General features: G+C 41.7%; 1 protein-coding gene across 6 annotated transcripts in view; it reads right to left on the bottom strand.

The window, feature by feature from the left end:
• Positions 1–474: 474 nt before the first annotated feature.
• Positions 475–24,903, bottom strand: part of ARFIP1 (ADP ribosylation factor interacting protein 1) — a 125,530-nt gene continuing 101,101 nt past the window's right edge. For all 6 annotated transcript variants that reach the window (XM_040966936.1, XM_040966939.1, XM_040966937.1 and 3 more), the window contains 2 exons: positions 20,884–21,058; positions 475–2,317 (listed from right to left, as the gene is read on the bottom strand). In XM_040966936.1, coding sequence (XP_040822870.1) covers positions 2,162–2,317; positions 20,884–21,058 — 331 coding nt within the window. In that variant the 3' untranslated portion in view covers positions 475–2,161. The remainder of the gene's footprint in view (positions 2,318–20,883; positions 21,059–24,903) is intronic.

Below are 24,903 nucleotides of genomic sequence, written 5' to 3'. Positions count from 1 at the left end.
TATGAATTACTTTCCTATCAAAGAAAACAATCCACTAGCTAATATATTCATTTACTTATTTCTTTCATGCATCCACTATCTGGGATCACTGATACATCAGTTTACTGTGACAGAGCTTCAATCCAGGAAGTATTTAGTTCCTTTGCTGCAAGTGTTACCGAAATGTCCCAAGACTGGGTATGTTTAGCTTCCATAAGCGATGCAGAATGAGGGAAAATAATGACCTATTGAGTCAAAAGTCTGGAACAGAAAACGTGTACCGTCATAGGCACCTGTGATGGACTGAGCAGGTGGGATCCTGACACTCATATGGAAATGCAGATTCAGTCCCTGGCCCCTTGTTTCAATGAGGCCCTGACCTAACAGTTGCAGGGCACCTGGGGAGTAAATGATGATGGAAGCCACCCCTCTGCCCTCTGTCTCTCCAATTAGAAACAAAAAGTCCCACAGAACTAGGAAGGCCCAGAGGAAGAGTACTGCAGCAAACACTTTTAATAAGAATACAAAATTCACACCAGAGGCACAGTCTGGGGAATGTAAATGAACTATCACAAGTATTAACTCCGCTGCAAGAATAAAATAAGGCTCTCTCAGAGTACAAATATACAGGAGGGAATGATTTAAAATAGGTTTATGATTTACAATCACATTACATTGTATTAAGCACTCAAGACAGGTATATTAATGAAAAAGCCATCTAAAAGGCATCTGAACATATGTAACAAAATCTTACAGTTCACAGAGTTCATGTATAACAGTAATTTTAACACAAAATGAACAGGTGAAGCGTTATCTCCCAAAATATTAATTTATACCTATGACAAAAATCAAATGAATTTTACACTGAAAAACTATCACGTTACTGAACGTCACAGCGACAGACCAACCAGATGACACAAAACCAAGCATGCTGAGCACTGGAACAGCACTTATTGGCTTGCCACTCCCCTTTCTTCTCGTGACATACCTGTCCAACATTATTTTTCCATTGCTCACATGAAAAAAAAAACTCTTAGGGCCTTCCCATTCCTCAGAAGGAATGAAGAAAAAACCAAACATGAAACTCAAAAGCTGATTTTACCATAAACTTCAAATGTGGCTTATTGAGTATAATGAAATACAACATTTATAAACAGTGCTCCTCTGCAAGGGAGCGACAGACACATCAAACATTATCTGAGAGGGTTTTTTAAATGGATTATGTACATTGGTTGCCGAGAATTACTCTATCTGAGAAGGCACATATCTGTGATTTAAGGCTTAAACGGTATTGTTACATATGTCAATGAAAGCTGTCTAGGAATTCACTTCCGTCAACATGGAATTTACCCAAACATTAGCTTTCTGAGATGACTCCCACTCCAGAAATCATCAACAATTTCCATCCCCAAGTCCACCTGGTACAAAAAGAAAACAAAATTATATCAGGCAGTTTTCATTATAAATCAAAAAAATTGCTAATATAACTGCCCAATGGCTTTTGGGTTCACAAATTCCTAATCTTAAGAGCCTCCCAGAAACAACTGTACGATTCCTGAATCTTCAAAAGAAGTCTAAACAAAATTACAACAGTATGGGTTCATTTCTGGAAGGATATGTGCTACATTCCTACAAGCCAATCAGTCATTCCTTACAGCTGCCAGCCCCCTGTGAATGCTGCAGGAACACCATAGAACTTTCCTCTGCAAAATAGTTTTTCTCTTTAAGACAATACATGAAAATGAATCTCTTAAGGATGTCTAAAATATTCATATATAAAATATCTGACATTGATACAAATTATGTAAACCTTCCTTTTGCAAAAGTTGCAGCTGGCCCGCACTTTTGGGGCCAAATCCTTGCAGTTCTGTCTTGTCAGTGCAAATCTATATTAGATGTTTTCAAACTACAGAAATAGCCATCAACTCTCACGATACCAATGGATTTCAAAAGGGACAATTATTGTGTTCAGATTATAGAAATTAGGTTTACATTAAAACCGCCCACCTTCCCATCAAATCTAGCAGTTCAATCGTTAGTGTGACAAAAGGGTAAAACGAAAGTTGTTGTGCAAGAATAACTACAATGACTGTCACCCCTCCTCACTTGCCCCAGTTCTGCCTAATTCTTGCTAGGTTTGTTTAGAAACACAACAGTACAACGTTCTTCTCCAGGTGTGGTTTTACTGTTCTTCCAGCCACGATGGGGCATCCACTCCAGGCGTTTTCAATTTGATATGGAACTGTTTAAGTGTCTGCTCAAGCTGCTTCTGATTCCCAGCAAAGTAAGCGGCAATGGCATTGTGGAAAAGGACCAGCTGATTGTGCAACACTTTCACCTGCAGACAGGGCGGGGTTACAAGATCAGCATTAGCACTGTTTCCTGTAGCTAAATTCTGCATCCCTGTTCAAGAAAAGCTAGTTTTACAACGGGCAAGTACTCCACACAGACCAAGTACATGATGCCTTGCAGGACCATAAACCTTTGAGGACTGACAATCCCAATATATTAACCATTTCCAAATATGACTGAGAGCTTGATCTAAATGTACCACAACTCCCCCTCAAACCAGTGCATTCAGACTAATGCGAGATATGAGGAGGGCAGAGCCTATGTAAGGACTAGAAGAATCACATACACCATATAACAAAATGGTCATCATTAACGCAACATGGAGTAAATGCTGCATTTCTTTGTACAGGATCAAGTAAATGATAGCAAACACTGCCCAGAAACTGAGCTTTTTCACACTTTGTTAATTTCAACTGCTTACTATATCTAATAATATCAAGAGCACATTCCAGGCAAGTAACACTAACTCCATGAATTTTTCTCAGAGAAATAAGCAGAATACCACAGAGATTTAGGAATAAATTGTTTTAGCAAGTCTTATTTATAAATGCACAATGCTCAGCAAGAAAATATAAAGTATGCTCTGTCTCATCCAATACACGATTCATTAAAACTGAGCTTTAATAATTTTAATGAGTTAAAATCTCTGAAATATGATGTTAAGTGAAAAAACCAGGATATAAGATGTATGTTTGTGGGGTGCTATCAGTATTCCCTGCATCATACCCACAACTAGTAAGCTGTTTCTGAAAATGTCTTCTAAGGCTGAGCTGCCCTGCTGCGTCGGCCACTGTGACTGGGCTTCAGGTCACCAGGGCTGGTCACAGCAAAGCTCCCAGAGTGCTATGCTCGACAGAGGGTGGAAAGCCCCCAGTGACCTCAGAGACAGAGCATTGCTTAAGGCCAACAAAAGTAATAAATTACAAAGGAAAAGGTTGATAAATAACATTAAGATTTAGAATTTCTCTTCATCACAAAAAGTCACTGCAAACATGGCAAAGGTCCCTGAATTATATGTAACAAAAAAAGGGACATGCATCCAGAGCAGTATCTAGAAAGAATGAAGAGGGGAGAAGAGCCCTGCTCGAGATGCCTGCACTGCCTGCTGCCATGCTGAGGCCCGGCCGCTCTGCTTCCCTCCCAGCTTCCGGCAACGCAGCAGTCATGACTCACTCACACAGGTTTGTTACCCATGTGGGAGAACTGGGTTCAGCTAGCCTCTTGACTTTGGCCTGGCCCAGCCCTGGCTGCTGCAGACACTTGCGGAGAGAACAGGTGAACAGAGGACTTTATCTTATCTCTGTTTCTATGCCTTTCAAATAAAATGAAAACAGTTGAAAAGAACAAATAACATAACTACAGAGGAGAAAAGAAATAATGACCAGTTATATCTAACACAGGATTCCACTCTGTACCCCTCACATTGGAGAAACAATGATATGACTCATACCCTGACTGATATATGAATATGTACAATTATAGCATTAACTATTAAAATGAAAGATATGTATACCCTGTGGAATAGCAATTTAACTCCCAGGAAATCTGTCCTGGAAACACATGCATGTGTGTTTCACGAGACATGCATCACCAAAAACCCCATCAGGAAAATCACCCCCTTTTTCTGTTTATATAAACCATGACTTCTTCATGCAATGGGACTTCGCAGGAGTGAAAATGAATGGTGGCTGTGTGCACCAACACACATGACTGCCAGGAACACCCCAGAACAGCTGCCACAGAGGCCCAGAAGGCTCAAAAATGTTGCAGCTAAAATGGTAGATTCATGCATGGTAAAATAAAAGCACAACAACAATAACAAAATCCCAACGGGAACAACAAGCAATCCTTCTGTGGGAGGGGAGTGAATGGAGAAGAAGAGGTGGAGGAGGAGCGGGAGGAGGAGTAAGAGGAAAAACACACAGTGGGCAGTTAAAGTCTGATAAAATTTTGCTGTCATCCTGGGAGCAGGGAATGTGGTTGCCATTGTATGTCCTGCAATTTACAATGTCCCATTCTTCTGACCATACTTTTAATCCCTAAAAAAGGGAAATGTGATGATACTTGGTCTATATGGTAATTTTGATGAAGACCTGAATTCCTTCCACTTTTTCATTTTTATAACTGTCTTTTGAAGAGAATACTTTTGTTATTTTTTAAAAAAATTATTCATTTTTACTGGAAAGGCAGACATAAAGAAGGACAAACGGAGAAAGTTATTCTGCCAGCTGGTTCATTCTGTAAGTTACTGCAATAGCTAGAGCTGAGCCTATGTAAAGCCAGGAGCCAGGAGCCAGGAGCCAGGAGCCAGGAGCCAGGAGCCAGGAGCCTCTTCTGGGTCTCTCACGTGGGTGCAGGGTCCCAAGGCTTTTGGACCATCCTCCACTACTTGCCCAGGCTGGAAGCGAGGAGCTGGATGGGAAGTGGAGAAGCTGGGACACGTACTGGCACCCCTATGGGATCCTGGTACTTGCAAGACAAGGATTTAGCCACTGAGCCATCTTGCTGAGTCTGAGAACAATTTTATTTTTGAAAGAGTTTAATTCATTGGTGTTTACAACAATTTATGATTTGTGTGTATCATTTATAACTGCCAAATCTAAGATTAAGATTTTTTACTTGGGGTCAGCATAGCAGCTCAACAGGCTAATAATCCTCCAAGTGCAAGTACCAGAATCCTATAGGGGTGCTGTTTTGTGTTTCAGCTGCTCCACTTCAGATTCAGCACCCTGCTAATGGCCTAGGAAAGCAGCAGGAGACGTCCCAAGTCCTGTGCACAGGTGACCACTGCTTACTGGCAAGGAGCTCCTAATAAAGCCTAAAATTGGTTGTGCTAGTTTATCTAAACATTACACTTGCTGCTTAATTTTGCTAACTGGCTTGCAGCATGATGTGCAATGACACAATGTCCTTCGTGCAGTTCTGCCTGAAATGCCTCAGAAGAGTGTGCAGGACTTCGCCACTACTAATTAAGAAGTACAGTTAAGGAAACACTGTTGCAATACAGTTTTTAAAATAATTTTTGCAACCTTGGTACTAGTTGAGCATCCAAAACTCCACTTAACCCCCACCCATAGGACTTATTGAGCATTGCCATGACACAACAAGTTGAAAGCTCCATACCTAGTTCTGTGTGACAGATCAGTCAGAATGAGGGCGTACTGAAAACACTCTATAGAATTACTTTCAGCCCAAGTGTGTGAGATGCAGGTGAAACATATAAATGAATGTCATGTTCAGACTTGGATCTCATTCCCAAGGTACCTCAATATGCATATGTAAATATTCCAAGGTCTGAAACCTGTCTGGTGGTAAGCCTTTCCCGTAAGGGACTGCCATAACTGCGCTGTCAGTGTGTGAGCAGTTTCGATAGGACACAACAGAATTCCTTCAGTTTACTTGGTTTGTTCAGTCTGATTTACAGGGCTATCTGACTTGGCAAAGGTCAATCTAGGGGCCTGGCGCCGTGGCCTAGCGGCTAAAGTCCTTGCCTTGAACATGCCAGGATCCCACATGGGCGCCAGTTCTATTCCTGGCAGCTCCACTTCCCATTCAGCTCCCTGTCTGTGGCCTGGGAAAGCAGTCGAGGATGGCCCAAAGCCTTGGGACCCTGCACCCATGTGGGAGACCCGGAAGAAGTTCTTCCCATATGGGAAGACCTGGATCCTGGCTTCGGATTGGCATAGCATTGGCCATTGTGGTCACTTGGGGAGTGAATCATCAGATGGAAGATCTTCCTCTCTGTCTCTCCTCCTCTCTGTATATCTGACTTTCCAATAAATAAATAAATCTTTTAAAAAAATGTCAATTTAGGAGAGTTGCTTTTCACATGGAGTTAGCTGGCCTGGGAAAGAGACTTAGGAAAGTGGGGTGGGGGAAAAGTCGAATCTTACTTTAGGACAAGAAGTCAAATGTTCTGGGAAGGAGTCCCCAGCCATGACACTTTCGGCGTCTGCATTTGAGCTGCCAGCCTGTCAGAACTGATGAGCTTGCAAGATCAAGGCAGAGCAGAGTCAGTTTTGGCAGACTGGGTCTAACATGACAGGAGACACTAACTTGTGGACAGCACTTTTCACTGACAGATATGTTACTCTTTTTTTTTTTAAGATTTATTTTTATTATTATTTTTTTATTGGAAAGGCGGATATACAGAGAGGAAGATCTTCCGTCCGATGATTCACTCCCCAAGTGAGGGCAACGGCTGATACTATGCCGATCCGAAGCCAGGAGCCTCTTTCTGGGTCTCCCACGCGGGTGCAGGGTCCCAAAGCTTTGGGCTGTCCTCGACTGCTTTCCCGGGCCACAGGCAGGGAGCTGGAAGGGAAGCAGGGCTGCCGGGATTAGAACCGGCGCCCATATGGGATCCCAGGCTTGCAAGGCAAGGACCTTAACCACTTGCGCCACCGCGCCGGGCCCAGATATGTTACTCTTACACCTACCCTGTACAGTCTTTATTAGCTCCATATTACAACAAAGTAATGAAAAACAAGGGTCAGCATTGTGGTGTAGCTACTTAAGCTTCTGCCTGCAGTGCTGACATCCTATTCCAGAACACAGCTTGAGTCCCTGGCACTTGCTTCTGATCCAGCTCCCTGCTACAGTGCCTGGAGAAACAGTGAAAGATGGCCCACGTGCTGTGCCTTTGCCATTTGCATGGGAGACCTGGATGCACAGCGCCAGCCGCTGTGGCCATCTGGGGAGTGAAATAATGGGTGGAAGACTCTCTCTCTGCCTTCCAAATAAATAAAGGTAAATCTTTTAAATATCAACCTACCAGATTCATAAAGTTAAGAAACTTAAGTTTACATCACAGGAGATACATGGACTGGATTTAGAGAAACACAAAAAGTCATATTCTCAGACTAATCAATGTTCTTACTCTGACTTGTCATAAGGCAATAAACATTCTAAAACAATTCATTTTTATTCCATTTGGAAGAGAGAATGAGAGAGAGAGAGAGAGCAAGCAAGAGAATACTTCTACCATATATCAATTTACTCCCTAGACTTCTGCAAAAGCTGCTGCTGGGCCAGGAGGAAGACAGGAGCTGAGAATGCAACCCAGACCTGCAAATAAGTGTTAAAAATGAACACACTTGGGTCTGCACTATTTCCTCCCATGGTGCACATTAGAAGGAAGCTAGGATCAGAAGGGCAGCAACCTCCGGCAGCAGCTTACCTGCCGCAAACACCGTAAGGCAATGCAGATGTTGGAAAGCTTCTGAGCAAAGCTTGGAGCAAAGGCACCAAGCACCAAGCAGGATGGCAGCAGACAGAAAAGCTATGCAAACCTCATTCCTAATCTGGTCTCTGACCTTTAAGTTGTCTTTAAGCAGTCCCAGGATAGGAATTTAATTCAAGGACTGGAGCAGACACAAATAAAGTTAATTTTTTCTAAAATTGTGAATACAGTATAAAACTTTCATATGTTTCTGCATTTCCAGAGCAGAAAAAGAAAAAAGGTTATTGAACTACTTTCACACCAACAGAGAAATGAAAAGTTATAAACAAAATAAAACAAAAGACAAATTTTTAAAATAGGGGTAAAAGGAGATCGAGGTTACATTATAGGCAGACATAGGATGACGACAAATTTGACAAACTTTCAAAACCAAGCATCAGTAACAATTACGGTAATTTAGAAACACACTAAATCATTGTGAGCTCAATTACAAAGAACTTTCATAAAGAGCTGCCAAACAATGAGCAACCCAGATTAGATATAAGCAAAACCACTAAAGCAACATCTGGGGATTGACCTAAACAAACTGTACAATACCTTAATTGTTAAGGGCAAAACAAACTCCAGCAGCACTACCAAGTCACAGAGACAAGCAGGAGTTTTCGACAGAAACTGGTAAGAGAAATTCAGACAGAACTGACAGATGCCGCCAAATGGAGCACACTGAAACACGCTCCCATCTACACAGCAAGTACCACTGGAAGATCAATACTACTTACCAATTTACCACCTGAACAATGCGAAAACAAGCATCATACTGCAGTCATCCAATCCATAGCAAAGTTTGTTATTTCTTTTAAAAAATATTTGTTTTCATTGAAAAGGCAGATTTACAGAGAGAAGGGCAAACAGAAAAACCTTCCATCTGCTGGTTCACTCCCCAAGTGGCTGTAATGGCCAAAGCTGAGCCAGTCTGAGACCAGGAGCCTCTTCCGGGTCTCCCACATGGATGCAGGTTCCCAGTTTTTGAGCCATCCTCTACTGCTTTCCCAGGCCATTAGTAGGAAGTTGGATGGGAAGTAGAGCAGCTGGGGCATGAACTGGCACCTATATGGGGGGATGGCTTTTAGAGGTGGATGATCAGCCAGTAGAGCCAACACCACCCAAAGTTTGTTATTTCTATCAAATAAATGTTTTATTTGTTTGTTTCTTTTCCAAATAAACTTTCATGGAGATACAATTAGATCACATTCCATCTTATTTGGAGGAATTAATTAATGGAATAGAATTATTAAAAATTCAACTTCCAGTTAGAAGTTCTTCAAGGCAATTATTGGCCTTTCCAACAATTCTATAAGATTGGAGCTTATACTAAATGTATCAAGATATCTGCACAGTGACTTGGCTTAAATATGTGAGGAAACAATGGATGAAAATCACTGTTTAAGAAGAAGTTCTCAACTACCAATATGACCCAGTGCTTATAACTGTATAATTGTATGCTTTTCCTAAGCACCAATAATCATTCACATTAAGCAAGAGACCAGAAGAATAGCAAGCAGGAGAGCATACACTAACGCTGTGATTACTTTATTAGTCTGTAACAGCTATGGAAATGCTTGTCACGTCAAAGCACTACCAACTGAGAAACACTATCAAAAATTTGGGTGTGGGCATTGGGAAGGGAGTGAAAGAAGCAAAGACAAATATGAACCACAAGTGGGTGGAAGAATAGATTTTATTTTTCTGACTCATTGGGATAGGCTTCAACAAATCACTGACAAGAAGAAAAAACACTTTTCAAAAGCCTTATGGAAGGAAAAGGCAGGCAGTTTTTGGTTACAAGAAGATAACTGATGATACATCTATGAACTCCATTAATAGCAGGGCACAAAACTGCAGTAACGTGCTATACATTTTTATCCAGTAATACACTGAGATTCTAGAGGCGAGCTGGTTGTATGGAATGGTGGTTAAGCTGCCAGTATCAGGAGGATTTCCAAGTTCCAGCTCTAGTTCTTGGTCCTACTTTCCTGCTAAGCTGGATCCTGGGAAGCAGCGGTGCAGGCTCAGCTAACTGGGTTGCTGCCACCTGCAGGAGACTGGGACTGATTTCCTGGCTTCCAGCTTTGCCAATTCCAGATGCTGATGGCATTTGGGAGTAGAGCAGTGGATGGGAGCTAGCTCTGTTTCTCTTCAACTTAAAAAAAAATTTACATTCCCAGGCAAAGACTTCTCACCTTTAACAAAAGAAGTCTTTTTTTTTTTTTTTTTTTTTTAATTTCCCTCCCCTGTGTATTACCATTGTGCCCGGGGCCTCCAATTAAAGTACGTATCATCAGTTTTATGGTTGCCTGTTAACCAATTTTCTCCTAGAGGTAAGCTCCGTGGATCTACCTAAGGAACTCTGTATTCTCAAGTGAGTACTGTGTTAATCAACAGACTGTGTTTTGAGTAATCTCCAAATGGAAGTAGTTCTCTGTGAAGCCTGTGTTGTATATATAAATCTGCACATGTGTAAACTGGGAGCACACAGGCAACAGTGCTTTGGCTCACATAGGATACTGATTTGCCAAAGCCTCATGGACAGACCAGAATCAGATCAGAGGAAGTGGGGTGGGGTGGGGGGCTTTTCAACTGCTAGAGGAGACAAAAATCATTCAATCTATGAGTGGCATCTGAGATACTACCCCAAAACTAATTTAGATAGCTCTGATATGCTGTATCTGAGGAGTCTTCAACAAGCTTGCCGAAAATGCATATCTATGAGGAAACGAGGACTGGCATGATGGCTCATTTAGCTAATTCTCCCCCTACAGGCACTGACATCCATATGGACACCAATTCATGTTCCAGCTGCACCACTTCCCTTCTAGCTCCCTGCTTGTAACCTGGGGAAGCTGTTGAGGATGGCCCAAAGCCTTGGGACCCTATGTCCACCTGGGAGAACAGGAAGAAGCTCCTCACTCCTGGCTTCAGATCAGTTTAGCTCTAGCCACTGTGGTCATTTGTGGGAGTGAACTACTGAATGGAAGATTTTTCTTACTCTGTAGATCTGCCTTTCCAAGAAAGATAAATAAATCTTAAAAAGAAAAAACACGCATAGATTTCAAAAGCTTTTTTATCTACACTTAGATAAATTTATCTTTTAGGCCTATTTTTTTCTTGAAGTGCCCTTGCATATAGTAGTTTAAATCCACAGTTTCTGGCTCCTAATGCCATCCCCACGGCAAGGTATAGAAATGAGGAGTAACAAGACTGCTTGGAGTGCCTACACCGTACCCAAGTGTGTGGGTGAAGGCCTGGCTCAACAGCTAGACGAGAGACCCAGACTGAGTCTTCATTGTTGGTTTTGACCTTGCCCAGTCCTGGCCACTATAAGCTCTGAGGGAGGGAATCAGCACAGGGAAGATTTCTGCCTATCTCTTTCAAAGAAATTTTAAAAAATTCAGAATTTCTCTTCCCCAAGATGAGAAAGACAAACCAAACCTCTCTCTGTCTCTTACCTTTCGGTCCTGGAGCTGCCTGTAAAGAAGTTCTGTGACAAAGTGGGTCAGAGACCCTGGCCTTCCCAAGGGACCCTGCTCTGCACCCTGAAGTGAGGCATGCCCCTGACAAGGGCTCAGAAGGGTGGTGAAGCCCCGCCCTTCGCTGGGTCTCCCTACCCAGTGTTGCATGAGATCAGATTCTTTCTGCCCAATTACATATTAATATGATGTCAACCATGCTCAGGCAGTATACATAGCCTTAGCCTCCACAAAAACTCCAGAAGACAGCGTTGGGGAAAGCTTCCTTGGCTGAACATGGCGGGGGCGGGGGGTGGGGGGCTTCTGGGTGGCAGTGTGCCTCCAGGGAACAAGGAGGCTAAGTGCCCTGGACAACTCCTCAACTGCATCCTTTGCAGTGCCTTGATAATAAACTGTCCATGTGCTGTGACTCCTTTGAGTAACTTGAGTAAACAATGAAGCCTGACTTCCAGCTGGCTGGTTGCAAGTACAAGTAAAACACCCGGAACACGTGAGCGGCAGCTGTAGTGGGACAGGAGACAGTTTTGGGGACTAGAGTGCTTAAGCCTGTTGATCACCTGTCATGCTCTCCAAGACAGCATCAGAGTTGAGAAGCAGAGGATAACCAGCTTTGGCACTGACTGCTTGCTGACTGGCAAATAATGTCCCCTGCCATCAGTCACCAGGGTTGAGAGTATGAAAGGAGAAACTGAGTTCGAGTTGGTTTTCCCTTCTTCATCCTCATAGTACAAAAAAGTAGTTACAGACTGGAGTACTTCTTTGCTTTTATCAGTTAGATAAGAAATGTAAATTTGATTTTCAAAACCAGTTAGGAGGAGACAACATAGTGGGGTAGTGGGTTAAGCTGCAGCCTGTGATGCTGCTCAGATGGGTGCAGGTTTCAGACCCAGCTGCTCCACTTCCAATCTAGTTTCCAGGTAATGCACCTGAGAAAGCTATTTCAGATGGTGCCAGTGCTTGGGTCTCTGCACCTATGGGAGAGATGGAGGAAGATCTGGGCTCCTGGCTGCAGCCTGACACAGCTCCGGCTATGGTGGACATTTGAGGAGTCAAAAACTGGATGGAAGAATGATCTCTGTTTCTCTCTTTCTCTGCATCTCAAATAACTAAGAAAAAAAAAAAAGGTAAAAATTCCCTTCCAAGGAAAGGAGTTAGGAGATTGTCATTAATCTATGAAAGGATCTTGACAATCGTGGGTTTGAGAGCTCTTCACAAAACCACAGAAGTCCAAAGGTACTGCAGACTCAGAGCTACAAAAAGTCCCAAGAATGACAAGGAGCAGAAGGAGGAAATCCCACCAAAGCTTTTCTTCTTTTATCCACCCTACACAATTCTCTTATATCTCTTTTATCTCACCTCTGATTTAAACTTCAGAATTGGTCCCTGTCCTTTGAGTACCTACACTAGCCCCAAGACACTCAGGAAAAAGAGAAGAAATACAGCTGTAGAAGGTATTAATGGAGATGTGGGTTATTAAATTTCATTTAGACAAGGACAGACAGAAAGCCTAGCTGTCCAGAGCTAGCTGCTGAGTGGCAAAATGACACCAAGAGTGGACAGGAAAGACACCCCAAGGACCTGTGCTTACCAGCCTACAAACAACGGCAACTCAATGGCCCAGCCACACTCGAAATTCATATAATCATTCCTTCTCATTGACTATGGCAATGTATTGTAACTGGGATAACAACTTCACCTCATGTAACCCAGAAAATCCTAGCAGTAGAAACACTTTATCAAAATTTGTCATGATTAACCATTACTTTTCTAAATATCAGGAAGTAGTACGCTATGCTCTAAGAAAACAGTGTAAGAAAATTTTACAAATCAATTAAGCCTTAATAGAAAATTTCTCCCCAACACGTTACCCACTTCTGTGGATCTCTTTATGTCAAACTGCCACTCAGCCAAGCTGATACTTTGAATATCAACATCTTTGTCAAACTATATATTTTTTCATGTTTATACATATTTTATATATAACATTTTGTTAAGTGCTTTCTAATAGATTGCAAGTTGTCCATCAGCAGGGAATTGGTATAGTCATAAATATTACTTTAGGTTAGGAACAATAAACCTAAGACAAGCACCTTAAAAACATAATGAATAAATTAAAAACCATTTTTCAAAAATTCAAAGAATTAAGGATGAAAAAATAGCATATTATAAAATGTAGGAAGAATAAAGAAAAAAGCCTTGTTATCCACTATTTTTTTAATCTAATAAAACAAACCACAGGTGAGTCACAGGAGGAACAGATGGGCAACACAAAAGTGCTAAGTCACTGATGAGAAAATATTTAGGAAAGGCCAAAAAGAACACTGCAAAGTCAATTTTTAAGAAAGATTTATTTATTTTTATTGGGAAGTCAGATATACAGAGAGGAGGAGAGACAGAGAGGAAGATCTTCCATTCATTGATTCACACCCCCGAGCAGCCACAACGGCTGGAGCTGACGGATACCGGGTCCCAAGGCTTTGGGCTGTCCTCAACTGCCTTCCCAGGCCATAACCAGGGAGTCAGAAGGGAAGCAGGGCCACTAGAATTAGAACCAGTGCCTATATGAGGGGATCCTGGCGCATGCAAGGTGAGGACTTTGCTGTTAGGCTACCACGCCAGGCCTCAAAGTCAAATTCTTAACTCTTGCTAGTGTCTTCTTATATTTTTACTCATCAGATTTTTTTATAATTATAAAACTAATTATAAAGTTTTTTTTAAGCAAACCTAAGAGTCCGTAATTACTAAGAAGTAAAAACTTTAGTACTATCATAACCATAAGTATCGGTACCACCAGAAGATCAAAACCAACGTGGATTTTCGATGATCCCTTTGAATCTCACGTTGAACACTTCAACCTTACCTGTAGCACAAAGCCTGGCCACCCACCCCGGGTGACACAGGAGGTACGTGAAGCAGGGCTCTGTACCCAGGCAGCACTCATTTTAGGAAACAGAAATGTCATGCCTTAGACTGTCTAAGAAGCACATTCTTGTAAGTAAATTATTTTCACTTAAAGTGAAATGAATACAATTCCCTTCCCTCTAACGTATACAAGAAACCAACTCTACCCTCTACCAGTTGTTAGTTACTTCTGACCAAAAATGGTCAGAACATGAAAGTACCCTGTGATTGCCAAAAACAAATGCCAAAGCCAATGTCAAACAGGAATTCGCAATTATAAGGCTGTGAAATCTCCTATACAAAATACCTCTCCTACTAAGAACTCACTTTTCTGTAAACCTTCACACAACTGACAAGGACAGACACTCTATGAACTGTTGGCCGTGGCGTGCGGCCCTAGCCTGACTCTCACACCCACATTCTCTTCTGACTGCAAACCACCCTGACTCTGGCAGTCACATTTTGGCTCAATCTAATCGTGAAGTCAACCCACAACTCACAGCTTTTTGGTTGTAAGGTTTATATGCAGTTAATTTCTGTGTCATATTTTAAAGAAAGAAAGAAGGCAATGCCACAATCACATCTTTCCACCTCCATATGAGTTTATAATATTTTAAAGGGATCTAGAAGACAAACACTAACAGCAACACACACAGCACTCTATGTGAAAACATTTTCTTACATATAAGTGAAAGGTATAATCTATCCCTCTGTTTCTACTTTGTCTTTCGATGTGGGGAACACATGTCCTAGCAAGCTGGCTGTTTTTCCTTTCTTTTCACAGAATTGATCACTGGGCTTGAAGGCAGAGATGCAAATGATAGGCTCTATGTTTGAAAAATAGAAATGAATTTGGTCTTCAAAAAGATATACTAGTTTAAAAGTGTTTCCTAGCTTTTTTTCTTAAACTCACATTACTATATCAGTAATCTGAAAAAAACACACACACACACAAAGATTCATTATTCTCAAGTTAAGATAGTCATCCACTGTATGTAGTTCCAGGCAACACAAACTTGTTTACATTGATCTGTACATTCTGACTTTCTGCTTCCTCTTCCTGTGCAAATAAACACTGCAGACACAGCATTTCTGAAAAGGCAGGAGAGCAGTGAGAGGCAAGCAGGAGTCCCCCCACCCCTGGGGAATTCTCACTTCAAGACTCCCCTAATTACAGGAAGAATGGGAAAACCTGCTGAATGACTTAGCACGATTGCTAGGCAGCAAGAGGACCGTAAAAGAAGCAGGCAACCTATTCTCACTCAAGTTTATAAACAAACTGCTCTAAAGAACAAAACAGCTCAACTTACATTATTTAAAAGGATCTCTGAAGACAGAAATATTGATGAAAGAAGAAACATCAGAAGAGTCTAACGACGCTGTAACGTTATATAATATAACTCTATGTTTAATAAACAAAAAGACCATCAGAGATTAATAAGGATTGTTTAGGTTAAAAAAGCAAACAACTGTATCATGGGTGGAGACAGAAATTGAGATAATTAACAAAACTTTATCTTAAAGGCAATGAAAAATACAGGTATGTGCACTATCACTCTGTATTAATGTAAGCACATACACAGAAATGTAGATTTTATATAACTACTGTTCTTTTTGCCAGAGGGAACGAAGGCTAAAATGAACACATTATAAACTCCTTAACTTTTTTCCAAAACATTTTAAAAAGACTGATTTTTTTTTTCATTTAAATATTTATTTACCTTTTTTGGAAAGGCAGATTTACAGAAAGGAGGAGAAGCTGAAAGATCTTCCATCTGCTGATTCCATGTGCTCCCCAAGCGGCCACAATAGCCAGAGCTGAGCCAATCTAAAGCCAGGAGCCAGGAATTTCTTCTGGATCTCCCAAGTGGGTGCAGGGCCCCCCTATGGGAAGTGGAGCAGTTGGGATACTAACCAGTGCCCATATGTGATCCTGGGTGTGCTGATCCCGGGTGTGCAAGGAGAGGATTTAGCCACTAAGCTATCATGCTGGGCCCTAACAGCTTTATTTAATCTATTTGCAAGTCAGAGATGCACTGAAAGTGGGAGGGAGAGAGAGAGATCTTTCATGTGCTGATTTACTCCTCATGTAGCCACAATGGCCAAGGTTGGGCCAGGCAGTAAGCAGGAAGCCAGGAGACTCTTGTAAGTCTCCCATGTGGGTGCAGAAGCCCAAGCACTTGGGCCATCTCCTACTGCTTTGCTAGGCTGGATCAGAAGCGGAACAGTAGGCCATGAACCTTATATGGGATCTGGGTATCACAGGCAGCAGCTTTATCTGCTCTGTCACAGTGCCGGCCCCAACATCTTTTAATTAATTAATTAATTTAGTTAGTTAGTCAACGTACACTTGCTCTTATTTTCAAACTCTCTTAAAGCCACTGACTACATGAATCAAGATAACAATGTACTATGAGGTTTACGATACACAGGAGTAAAATGTATGACAAATATGGTTTAGAAGCCAAGAAAGAAACATTAAAGTATACTACCATAAAGGTTTTTTTCCCAATTTTTTAAACTTACTAGATTTCCCTTTAAAACATTTAAAAATTTTACTTAAAAATTATTCATTAGGTAGGGGTAGAGAGGGAGAGAGCAAGAGAGATCTTTGATGCCCTGGTTCACTCTTTGAATGACTTTAACAGCCAGGCTCAGCCCAGGCTGAAGCCAGGAGCCAGGAGCCCAACCAGATCTCCCACAGGGGTGGCAGAGATCCAGCTGCCTGAAGCATCACCTGTTGCTTCCCAGGGTGTGGGCTGGTGGGAAAAGTCAACTTGGAACTGAGCATCAGCCAGGTGCTCTGATATGGCAGAGGGGTCTCAACTGACAGGCTCAGTATCTGCCCTTAAAACACATTTGGCGGGCCCGGCGCGGTGGCGCAAGTGGTTAAAGGTCCTCGCCTTGCACGCCCGGGATCCCATATGGGCGCCGGTTCTAATCCAGGCAGCCCTGCTTCCCTTCCAGCTCCCTGCCTGTGGCCTGGGAAAGCAGTCGAGGACGGCCCAAAGCTTTGGGACCCTGCGCCTGCGTGGGAGACCCGGAAGAGTCTCCTGGCTTCGGATCGGCGTAGTATCGACCCGTTGCGGTCACTTGGGGCGTGAATCATTGGATGGAAGATCTTCCTCTCTGTCTCTCCTCTCTGTACATCCGCCTTTCCAATAACAAAATAATAAAAATAAATCTTTTAAAAAAAAACACATTTGGCAAACAATAACTGTATCCATTTATGGAATACAATAGGATATTTCAATGCATACTGAACAACGCAGACCAATGAACACTTCCCTCTCCTTGTCATAACTTAAGACATCTTAACTTCTAAAATACAGCTCAGCAGCTAACTTCTCCCTCAAAAAAAAAAAAGGTTCTGAAAAGGATCAAAAATACTAAACACTAAACTTTAATAGTAGAGTCACAACACTGGGTCTTCTAGTTTCAAGCACTATTACTTATGTACCACTGTATGGGTTAGCTGGCTACTCATTTATTTATGAGAGGTAGAGGGATGAGAGAAGGGCTCTCGTCTGATGGGACCGCTCCTCCAGTTTCCACAACAGCAAGAGACTGAAGCTAAACAAGAGGAAGGCAATCAAAGTGTGGACATGGTGGCAGGGCCACCCCTGCTGCCTGCCAGGGTCCTCATCAGCAGGAAGCTGGAGTCAGGAGCCAGAGGCAGGCAATGCAACAGGCACCTCAGTGTGGGACATGGCCTTGTGGGTTAAACACCCACACTGTCCACTTTGAGAAGTGTAACATGGAAAGACTAAAAACTGTGAATGAGACCAAACAAAACAAACCAAACACCACAAAAATAAGTCTATACACTGCAGCAGTGTTTAGGATACACAGCACACTCACTGATGTTTTGGTTTTAAAGATGTTTAAACAGCAGGACTTAATAAACAGGAAGAGTATACTGTATTTTGTCAAAAACCGAGTGCTGGGATAGACACTGTGGCACGTGGATTAAGTCACCACTTGAGACACCCTATATCCTATAGCAGTGCCTGAAAGTGCCTAGGATTCACTGCTGTTTCTGCACCCGACTTGGTTCCTAATACAAGATGGTCCAAGTGCTTCACTTTCTACCACCCATGTGCAAGACCTGTGGAAGGAGTTCCTGCCTCCCGAGCTCAGCTCAGCCCACTCTTGTCTGTCGAAGGCATCTGAGGAATAAACTAACAGATGGAAGAAATTGCGTGTGTTCTCTCTTGCTCTGCCATATGGAACTGGCTTGCGTCCTGGCTGCTTCACTTCTGAACCAGCTTCCTGCTTATGGCCTAGGAAAGCAGCAGAAAATGGCCCAAGTCCTTGGGATCCTGCACCCACTTGGGAGACCCAGGGGAAGCTTCTGGCTCCTGGCTTCAGATTGGCTCAGCTCAGCTCTGGACACTGCCAGCCATTTGGGGAGTGAACCAGCAGATGGAAGATCTTCCTCTCTGTCTCTCCTCTCTGATAAAAATACATGAATCTTAAAAAAAAAAAAAAAAGATTAAACAATTCTCAAAAGAAAATCCATCTGTGCATAGAGATGTGAAGGTGCACATTCAATGTTACTTCAAAAGAACAAAAATTCCAGATCTGAGTTACTTTAACTGTCAAGAAAGTAAACAGGGAAGACACAGTTGCTAAGCCTAAAGGCTTGCTTTTCCTCCCTTAATAATAATAACAACAACAACAAAGTTCTCTTTTAATCTTAGTCTTCATCCAAATTTTAGCTGTTACTTAGAGTAACAGTTTGACAAGTCCTCACTTTTTTTAAGAGTTGAAAGAAAAAAGTCAAACCCAGAGTTTCTTTGTATTCTGGACATAGAGATCCCTTCTCTTTTCTGCATGATGACATGGCAGGGCAGAGCCAGCCCCGAGCTGGAAGGCGGGCCCTCTGCAGAGCCCAAGCAGGCCAGTGCCTCACCTCACATGCTTGCTGTTGCCTGGAAGCTGCCCAAGTTCATGGCACTTTGCTATCACAGACTAAGCACTAAAACACAATCTAAGAGTATAAAACCCTAGAAAAACAATTTTCTATTTTTATTTTATAGTAAAAAAAAAAAAAAGATGTGAAGACAGTGTTATTCTCAAAGCAGTGACTTTCAAGTTTTTATCTCGGAATTGTGACCTTGTTAATCCAAAATTCCAACACATCTTCAATTTCTTAACTGTTTCCATTTAAATATGTTGTCAACCAAACACTGGATCAAACAGGAAAATACAGCAGCCTGCACATTTTACAAATTAGACTAGCTGCCTATTTTGGTTTTCTAACCCCAGTCCTTCAAAATCAGCAAATTTTTTCATTTCTGCTGTTACAACACTGACACTAATTCAGACTGTTAACCCATTTATTTAATGCATAAGGATCGATGTCCCACCATGTCAGTGTATTTATCTGCTAATCTGTACTCTGCCTTCCTTTAGCACTGCACTGTGCGGTGACAGGGTAGCATGTCAAAACTGCTTTAAAAGGTAATTTTCTGCTCAGGAAATGGATGCTAAAGGCTGTGCCTGCTCATTTGAACAATGCTGGGCAATCTGATACCTCAGTGAGGTCTCCTTTATAGCCACTATAATGTTTTCTGGTGAGTAATTTCATTCACCGGAGCTTGAAACAATGTGATTCATGCTGGACTTGGTAGGTCTCAAAGAAATACACTACTCTCAGGTTTTATGGTAGACATAAATGTTTCTAAAAAAATACTAAGGAAAAAGCAGAAAGCAATTTAACAAAGCCTTTTAATATTATGAAGAATATAAACATTACTATTTCCCTGGAGAAGAGAAAAATAACTTTTAGAGGACAACTAGGAAGCAAGTAGGTTGAAGCCCACTCATGACCTGATGATATGAATGCACAGGGGTGAGACTAGCAGTGCACAGCACCCCACCTTCAGCAATCACCCGTGGGAACCCATCCTCACCTGGCTATCCCTATTCCTGTACGGGGCTTGCTACCGGCTCTCTCATTTCCAGAACTGCAACCTCCCCCCACAAAAGTGAGGTCATGTGTCTAGAAAATACATCAAGTACAGAAACCTTGTCTCTACCTAAAAACTCAGGAGCCTGCTGTATGAATTTATCTCCCAGTGAAATTGAAGGCAGCCCCATTCAGCCCTCACTGTTCTTGTCCTTGTATGTGTCTGCGTCACGTGAAAACAAGATGGGAAATTGATTGCTTAGCTTATTGCGTCTATACTACGCTAGCTGCAGCCCTAAACTGGGTCCTTAGTCACACCTTACTCATCAGTTACTAGGAACAATGCTGTAGTTGTCTTTCTGAAACCTGTAGCTACCAACAATAAACAGATGTCAATAAAGTTGGTGCTTTGGCTCAACAGGCTGATCCTCCATCTTCAACTGCTGGCATTGCATATGGGCACCAATTCCTGTCCCGCTGGCTCCACTTCCAATCCAGCTCCCTGCTTATATCATGGGAAAGCAGGTTCTTGAGGACCCTGTACCCATGCGGAAAACCCAGAAGAAGCTCCTGGCTCCTGGCCTCAGACCAGCCCATCTCTGGCTGCGGAAGCCATTTGGCCATTGGGTCAGCAGATAGAATATCTTCCCTCTCCCCTCCCCTCGTTCCTTCTCTCTGTAAATTTATCTCTGAAATAAAAGCAAAGAAATCTGAAGAGAGAGATTTCATAAATGTTTAGCAGACTCTATCATTATCTAACTTTTTGAAAAACTTGCCATTAATCTGAAAATCAATGGTTGAACTTTAAAGTCATTATTTTGTTTGTTTTAACCACTTGTTAGATGGAAAAGACTAGGACAGAGCAGTTGATGACTTTTATAACAGAAAGCTAAAAATGAAACATTAATTAGAAATGAAATTGCTTCTTGCAATATTATCAAAGAATTATTAGGCACACGAAATGTTCTACTCATCTCTCTACAGTGACTTTAAAGTCTACAGAAACATCTCAGAAGGTAAATATTTACCTTATTTTCTTCCAGGAATTTCAACTTTACAGAAACATCATTACGCATTTTGTCATATTTTTCCTTATGTATTTGGAACAAATGCTGCGACTGTTCAATCTTTGGCAGAGTGTTTGCATCACGTGGTCCAAGATTCAGTTCTTCCAGATCAGTACGATACGCATCATACTCAATCCTGCAAAGAAGAGGACAAGTGAAGCATGGTGCCCAGTGAAACAGCTGTAGGAGATGGGCCGAAAACACATCAAACTGAGTCTCACATAAAATACACACATTTCTCATATGCTTTTTATACTATGTTCTGGTAATCGTATCTTTAAATCAAAGAGCTGTGAATGATGGAAGGAGGGCAGAATGACTTAATGACTCTTCCTTCGTGATAGTGTCCTCAGGAAGACGATAAAAAACATGAATTATCGATTTTAAAAATTCTTGCTCATTTTCCCAAAATTTTTGACATTTCCCTGTATACTTCTGGGTTTTCTTTCATAGGTCTTGGCTCATAATTCCCGTGGGGGCAGTCAGGAGAATTAACCTTTCTCTTCCATCAAGCCAAGGAACAGTAATCTCAGCTCTTTCCACTGTTCAGTCTTAAAAGCTGCCTTTAAACACACTCTCTGATCTACCCTTGTCTAACGTGGTCAGAGAGGCTGCGCATTCCAGAGGCCGGAATCTTACCTCCTGCCTGAAGGGAGGAGCACTGTGTGGAGGCCAAGAATAACACTGCAGCACGTATACTTGGCTGGGTTTCCCTGTCCCACACGTCAGCATTCGATATTGTATTTGTCCAATTACATTTTGACATGATGACCCATGGTTCCATCATGCCCACGGAACGAAGTGTCCACAGAAACCCAGAAAGAGGGTTGAAAGAACTTCCAGATGAATACGTGAGGATTCCCAGGGGTAGTGTGTCCACCGAAGGCATGGAAGCTCCAGGCCCCTTGCCCCATACCTTGCCCTACATTCTCTACAACATCATCTGTTAAAAAACAAAAATCAGTAAACCTGTTCCCGTGAATCCTCTGAGCCCTCTGAGCAAATGATCCAACTAAGGAGGGGTTACTGAAGATGCTGCTTATAGGTGGGACTCTGACTGGCATCTCAAAGTGTGGAAAGCAGACTGTGCCAGGGACTGAGCCCTCCATGAATACAGTGTCAGAATGGGACAGAACTGGAGGATACCCAGCTGGTGGCCACTGCGGAAGCACTTGCTTTCTCGTTATTCTGTGTGGGGGAATCCTCCTCCCCCACCAGCACAAACCTGATGTGCTTGTATAGTTGGAGAAACTGAGTCTTTTTTTTTTTTTTTCTGTCTACATGCTTAAAAGTACAGCAGTAGCCAACAAGTAAAACTTGCAAAATTTAAAAACCACTTTAAAAAGATGGACACCAAGACATATCAAAACAAGACCAATGCTTCTAAGGCCTTGGTTAGTACTGATCAAAGCAAGTGAGGAGAGCAGATCTCTGCATGGCGTAATGGAAGTCAGGGGACAAGGCAGTCACACTGAGGATTGGCAGAACTCGAAGCATGGTCTAAGTCAGCAGTGCAGGACAGAAACAAAGGTGAGCTGAGCACACAGGTAGCACTTCTTGGATCGATGTTACAATAATTAGAGTCATTTCACCTTTCAAAAATGTTATTTAACTCAACATATCTAAAATATTACTTCACATTTCACTTTTTTTTAAAACATGGCAGGCATCAAGTCTTTGAAATCCATTGTATATTGTGTACTTATATTTTATCTCAACATATACTAGGGACATTTAAAGTACTGAACAGGCACATGTTAGTACTGTATGTGACAGCATCCCTGAGGATATATTTCTATAATAATAAGATTCACTGTATTTATTACAGAACATTTACCACCTTAAGACTCCTGTGATGTTTCGTTACTAGCTGAAATAGAAAACATACAACAGTCACTCCATGACCCCACAGTAGCTCTCAGCACATCAGTCAGAGCATAACATAGCACAGTATTAATCTGCTTACTCAACAGTGAGTTATCCAGTAGCCTCAACTGGATTCAATGAAGAACCAAAGTGAGCTCTACTTGCCCCAAACTCAGAAACACAAAACTAATGCCCTAAAAACTAAGGTTCTTTCTTCAGTTTTCTATAGTATGATTCATACCTCCTACTCTGAGGATTAAAAGTACTTGTTAATAAAACAAATTATACTGTATAAAGGATTTCAGTCCCTTAACACTGTGCCTAATTTATTCTTAACTAGCATTGAATTGAACAAATCCGATCTTTTCAGGACCAAAAGAGGATCATTCATTCACTTACTGACACATGGATTCCTCTCTCAATTATCAAATACTCAGTTCTTACATTCCCTGTACCAAGCTAGAAAACAGAGCTATGAAGACGGGCAGATAAGTTCACCTCCAAGAAGCTGTCAGAAAAGAGAAGGAGGATGTGAATGAGTGCAATACAACAATATAATACAAACTACCAAGGAGGGGGAGGTGGCACAGAAATTCAAAGGGACAAATACCTAGTCAGGTTTCTGAAAAGGCAACTGAATATATTTAAAACACTATAATTATACACTGAAGGACAGTGAAATTATACTGGCTAGATCAGGGCAAAAGAAATCAGTAACATATTCCAAGGAGAGAACAGCGGAACTGCACAGGCAATGGCTCAGATTTGCAAGATGCTGTGGCACATTTGAGACTTGGTAAGGTATGTAAGAACCCAAAGTTAGAACACAATTATGGAAGGAATCACAGATGGGTAGACAGGATTGAGATGTGGCAGCCCTACAGGCCCCATAAAAGGATAGAAGCTTAATCCATTGGGGCAGATGATGGGAAGCTACTAAAGACGATTGATCCAAAAAACTGAAAGTGGCATGATTCTATTTGTTCAGTATAGTAAAGATGATTTTAGCAGTACCACAAGGAATAGAGGATGGTCTGGGGTAGATGTAGCCATCAGAAAGGAGTTCAATTAGAAGATCATGAACACTGCTGTTTTCCCAGGCCATAAACAGGAAGTTGAATGGGAAGTAGAGCAGCCGGGACATGAAACTGGCACCCAAATAGGATGCTGGTGCTTGCAAGGTGAAGATTTAGCCACTGAGCCACTGCGCCAGGCTCCCATTTTTTCTTCTATAAAATCCTTTCAGATATTTAAAATGTTTGTGGAAAATGGAGCTTAAAGTTTATTTTGCTACCAAAAAGCAAACAAACAAGAAAACCCACTTGAAAATTCACACACAGTTTTCTAATACATCTTCCACAAATTTTTGAAATTCTTTGTATAAAGCACCAAGGACATGAGTAACAGCTAATGCCTTCAGAATGCTTATTATTATAAACTAGAAGAGCAGTGGCTTAAAGCAAGCATAGTAAAACTGATAGGGAAAAAAGCAAAATTAAAATAAGTAGTAATGTATGGTGATTTAATCTAAGGTCAAACATACTAATAACCTTGGAGCATATTTCTAAATAAAAGTGATTAGCTTAAACATAATCAAAGTTACAATACTGACCTTACATATTTAAATTTCTACAACCAACGATTTGTAGTTGGTATCAAAGTAAAACTTTCCGTAAGAGTTTTTCTAGCACTGTGTGTTACTGCCCAGAAGAGATGCACACTACATTTCAATACACAACTCTCCACTTTAAGATTACTAATCCCAACCAAAGCTATGTCTCAGCAAAGTTAGTGAGTTACTTCATGGTTTATGGGGAATTTCTGGAGAACAGGTGTCCCCAACTGCCAAGTCTTGACAACAATCGACTCCCTTGTTGGCACTACTGTGGAGAAGCACTGAATGGGCCATTACAAGATTTTCTATACATGAAGCACCAGAGGGCTAGGAAATGCTTGTATACAATGCATAATAGGGAGCATTAAAAGGCCACCCCAGCATTTGCCTAAACTGCCACTTTCTGTGCTGATCAAATAGATGACCCTTGCCCTAAAAGTCACGAAGTTCTGGTTTTGACAGAGAAGAAAATTGAACTACTAAGAAACTTCTTCTTGGAT

Source organism: Ochotona curzoniae, unplaced genomic scaffold (genome assembly GCF_017591425.1).
Source record: "Ochotona curzoniae isolate NIBS_2020 unplaced genomic scaffold, NIBS_Ocur_1.0 scaffold_4506, whole genome shotgun sequence".
NCBI classification, from domain to species: domain Eukaryota; kingdom Metazoa; phylum Chordata; class Mammalia; order Lagomorpha; family Ochotonidae; genus Ochotona; species Ochotona curzoniae.
This window is presented reverse-complemented; position numbering and strand designations above follow the sequence as displayed.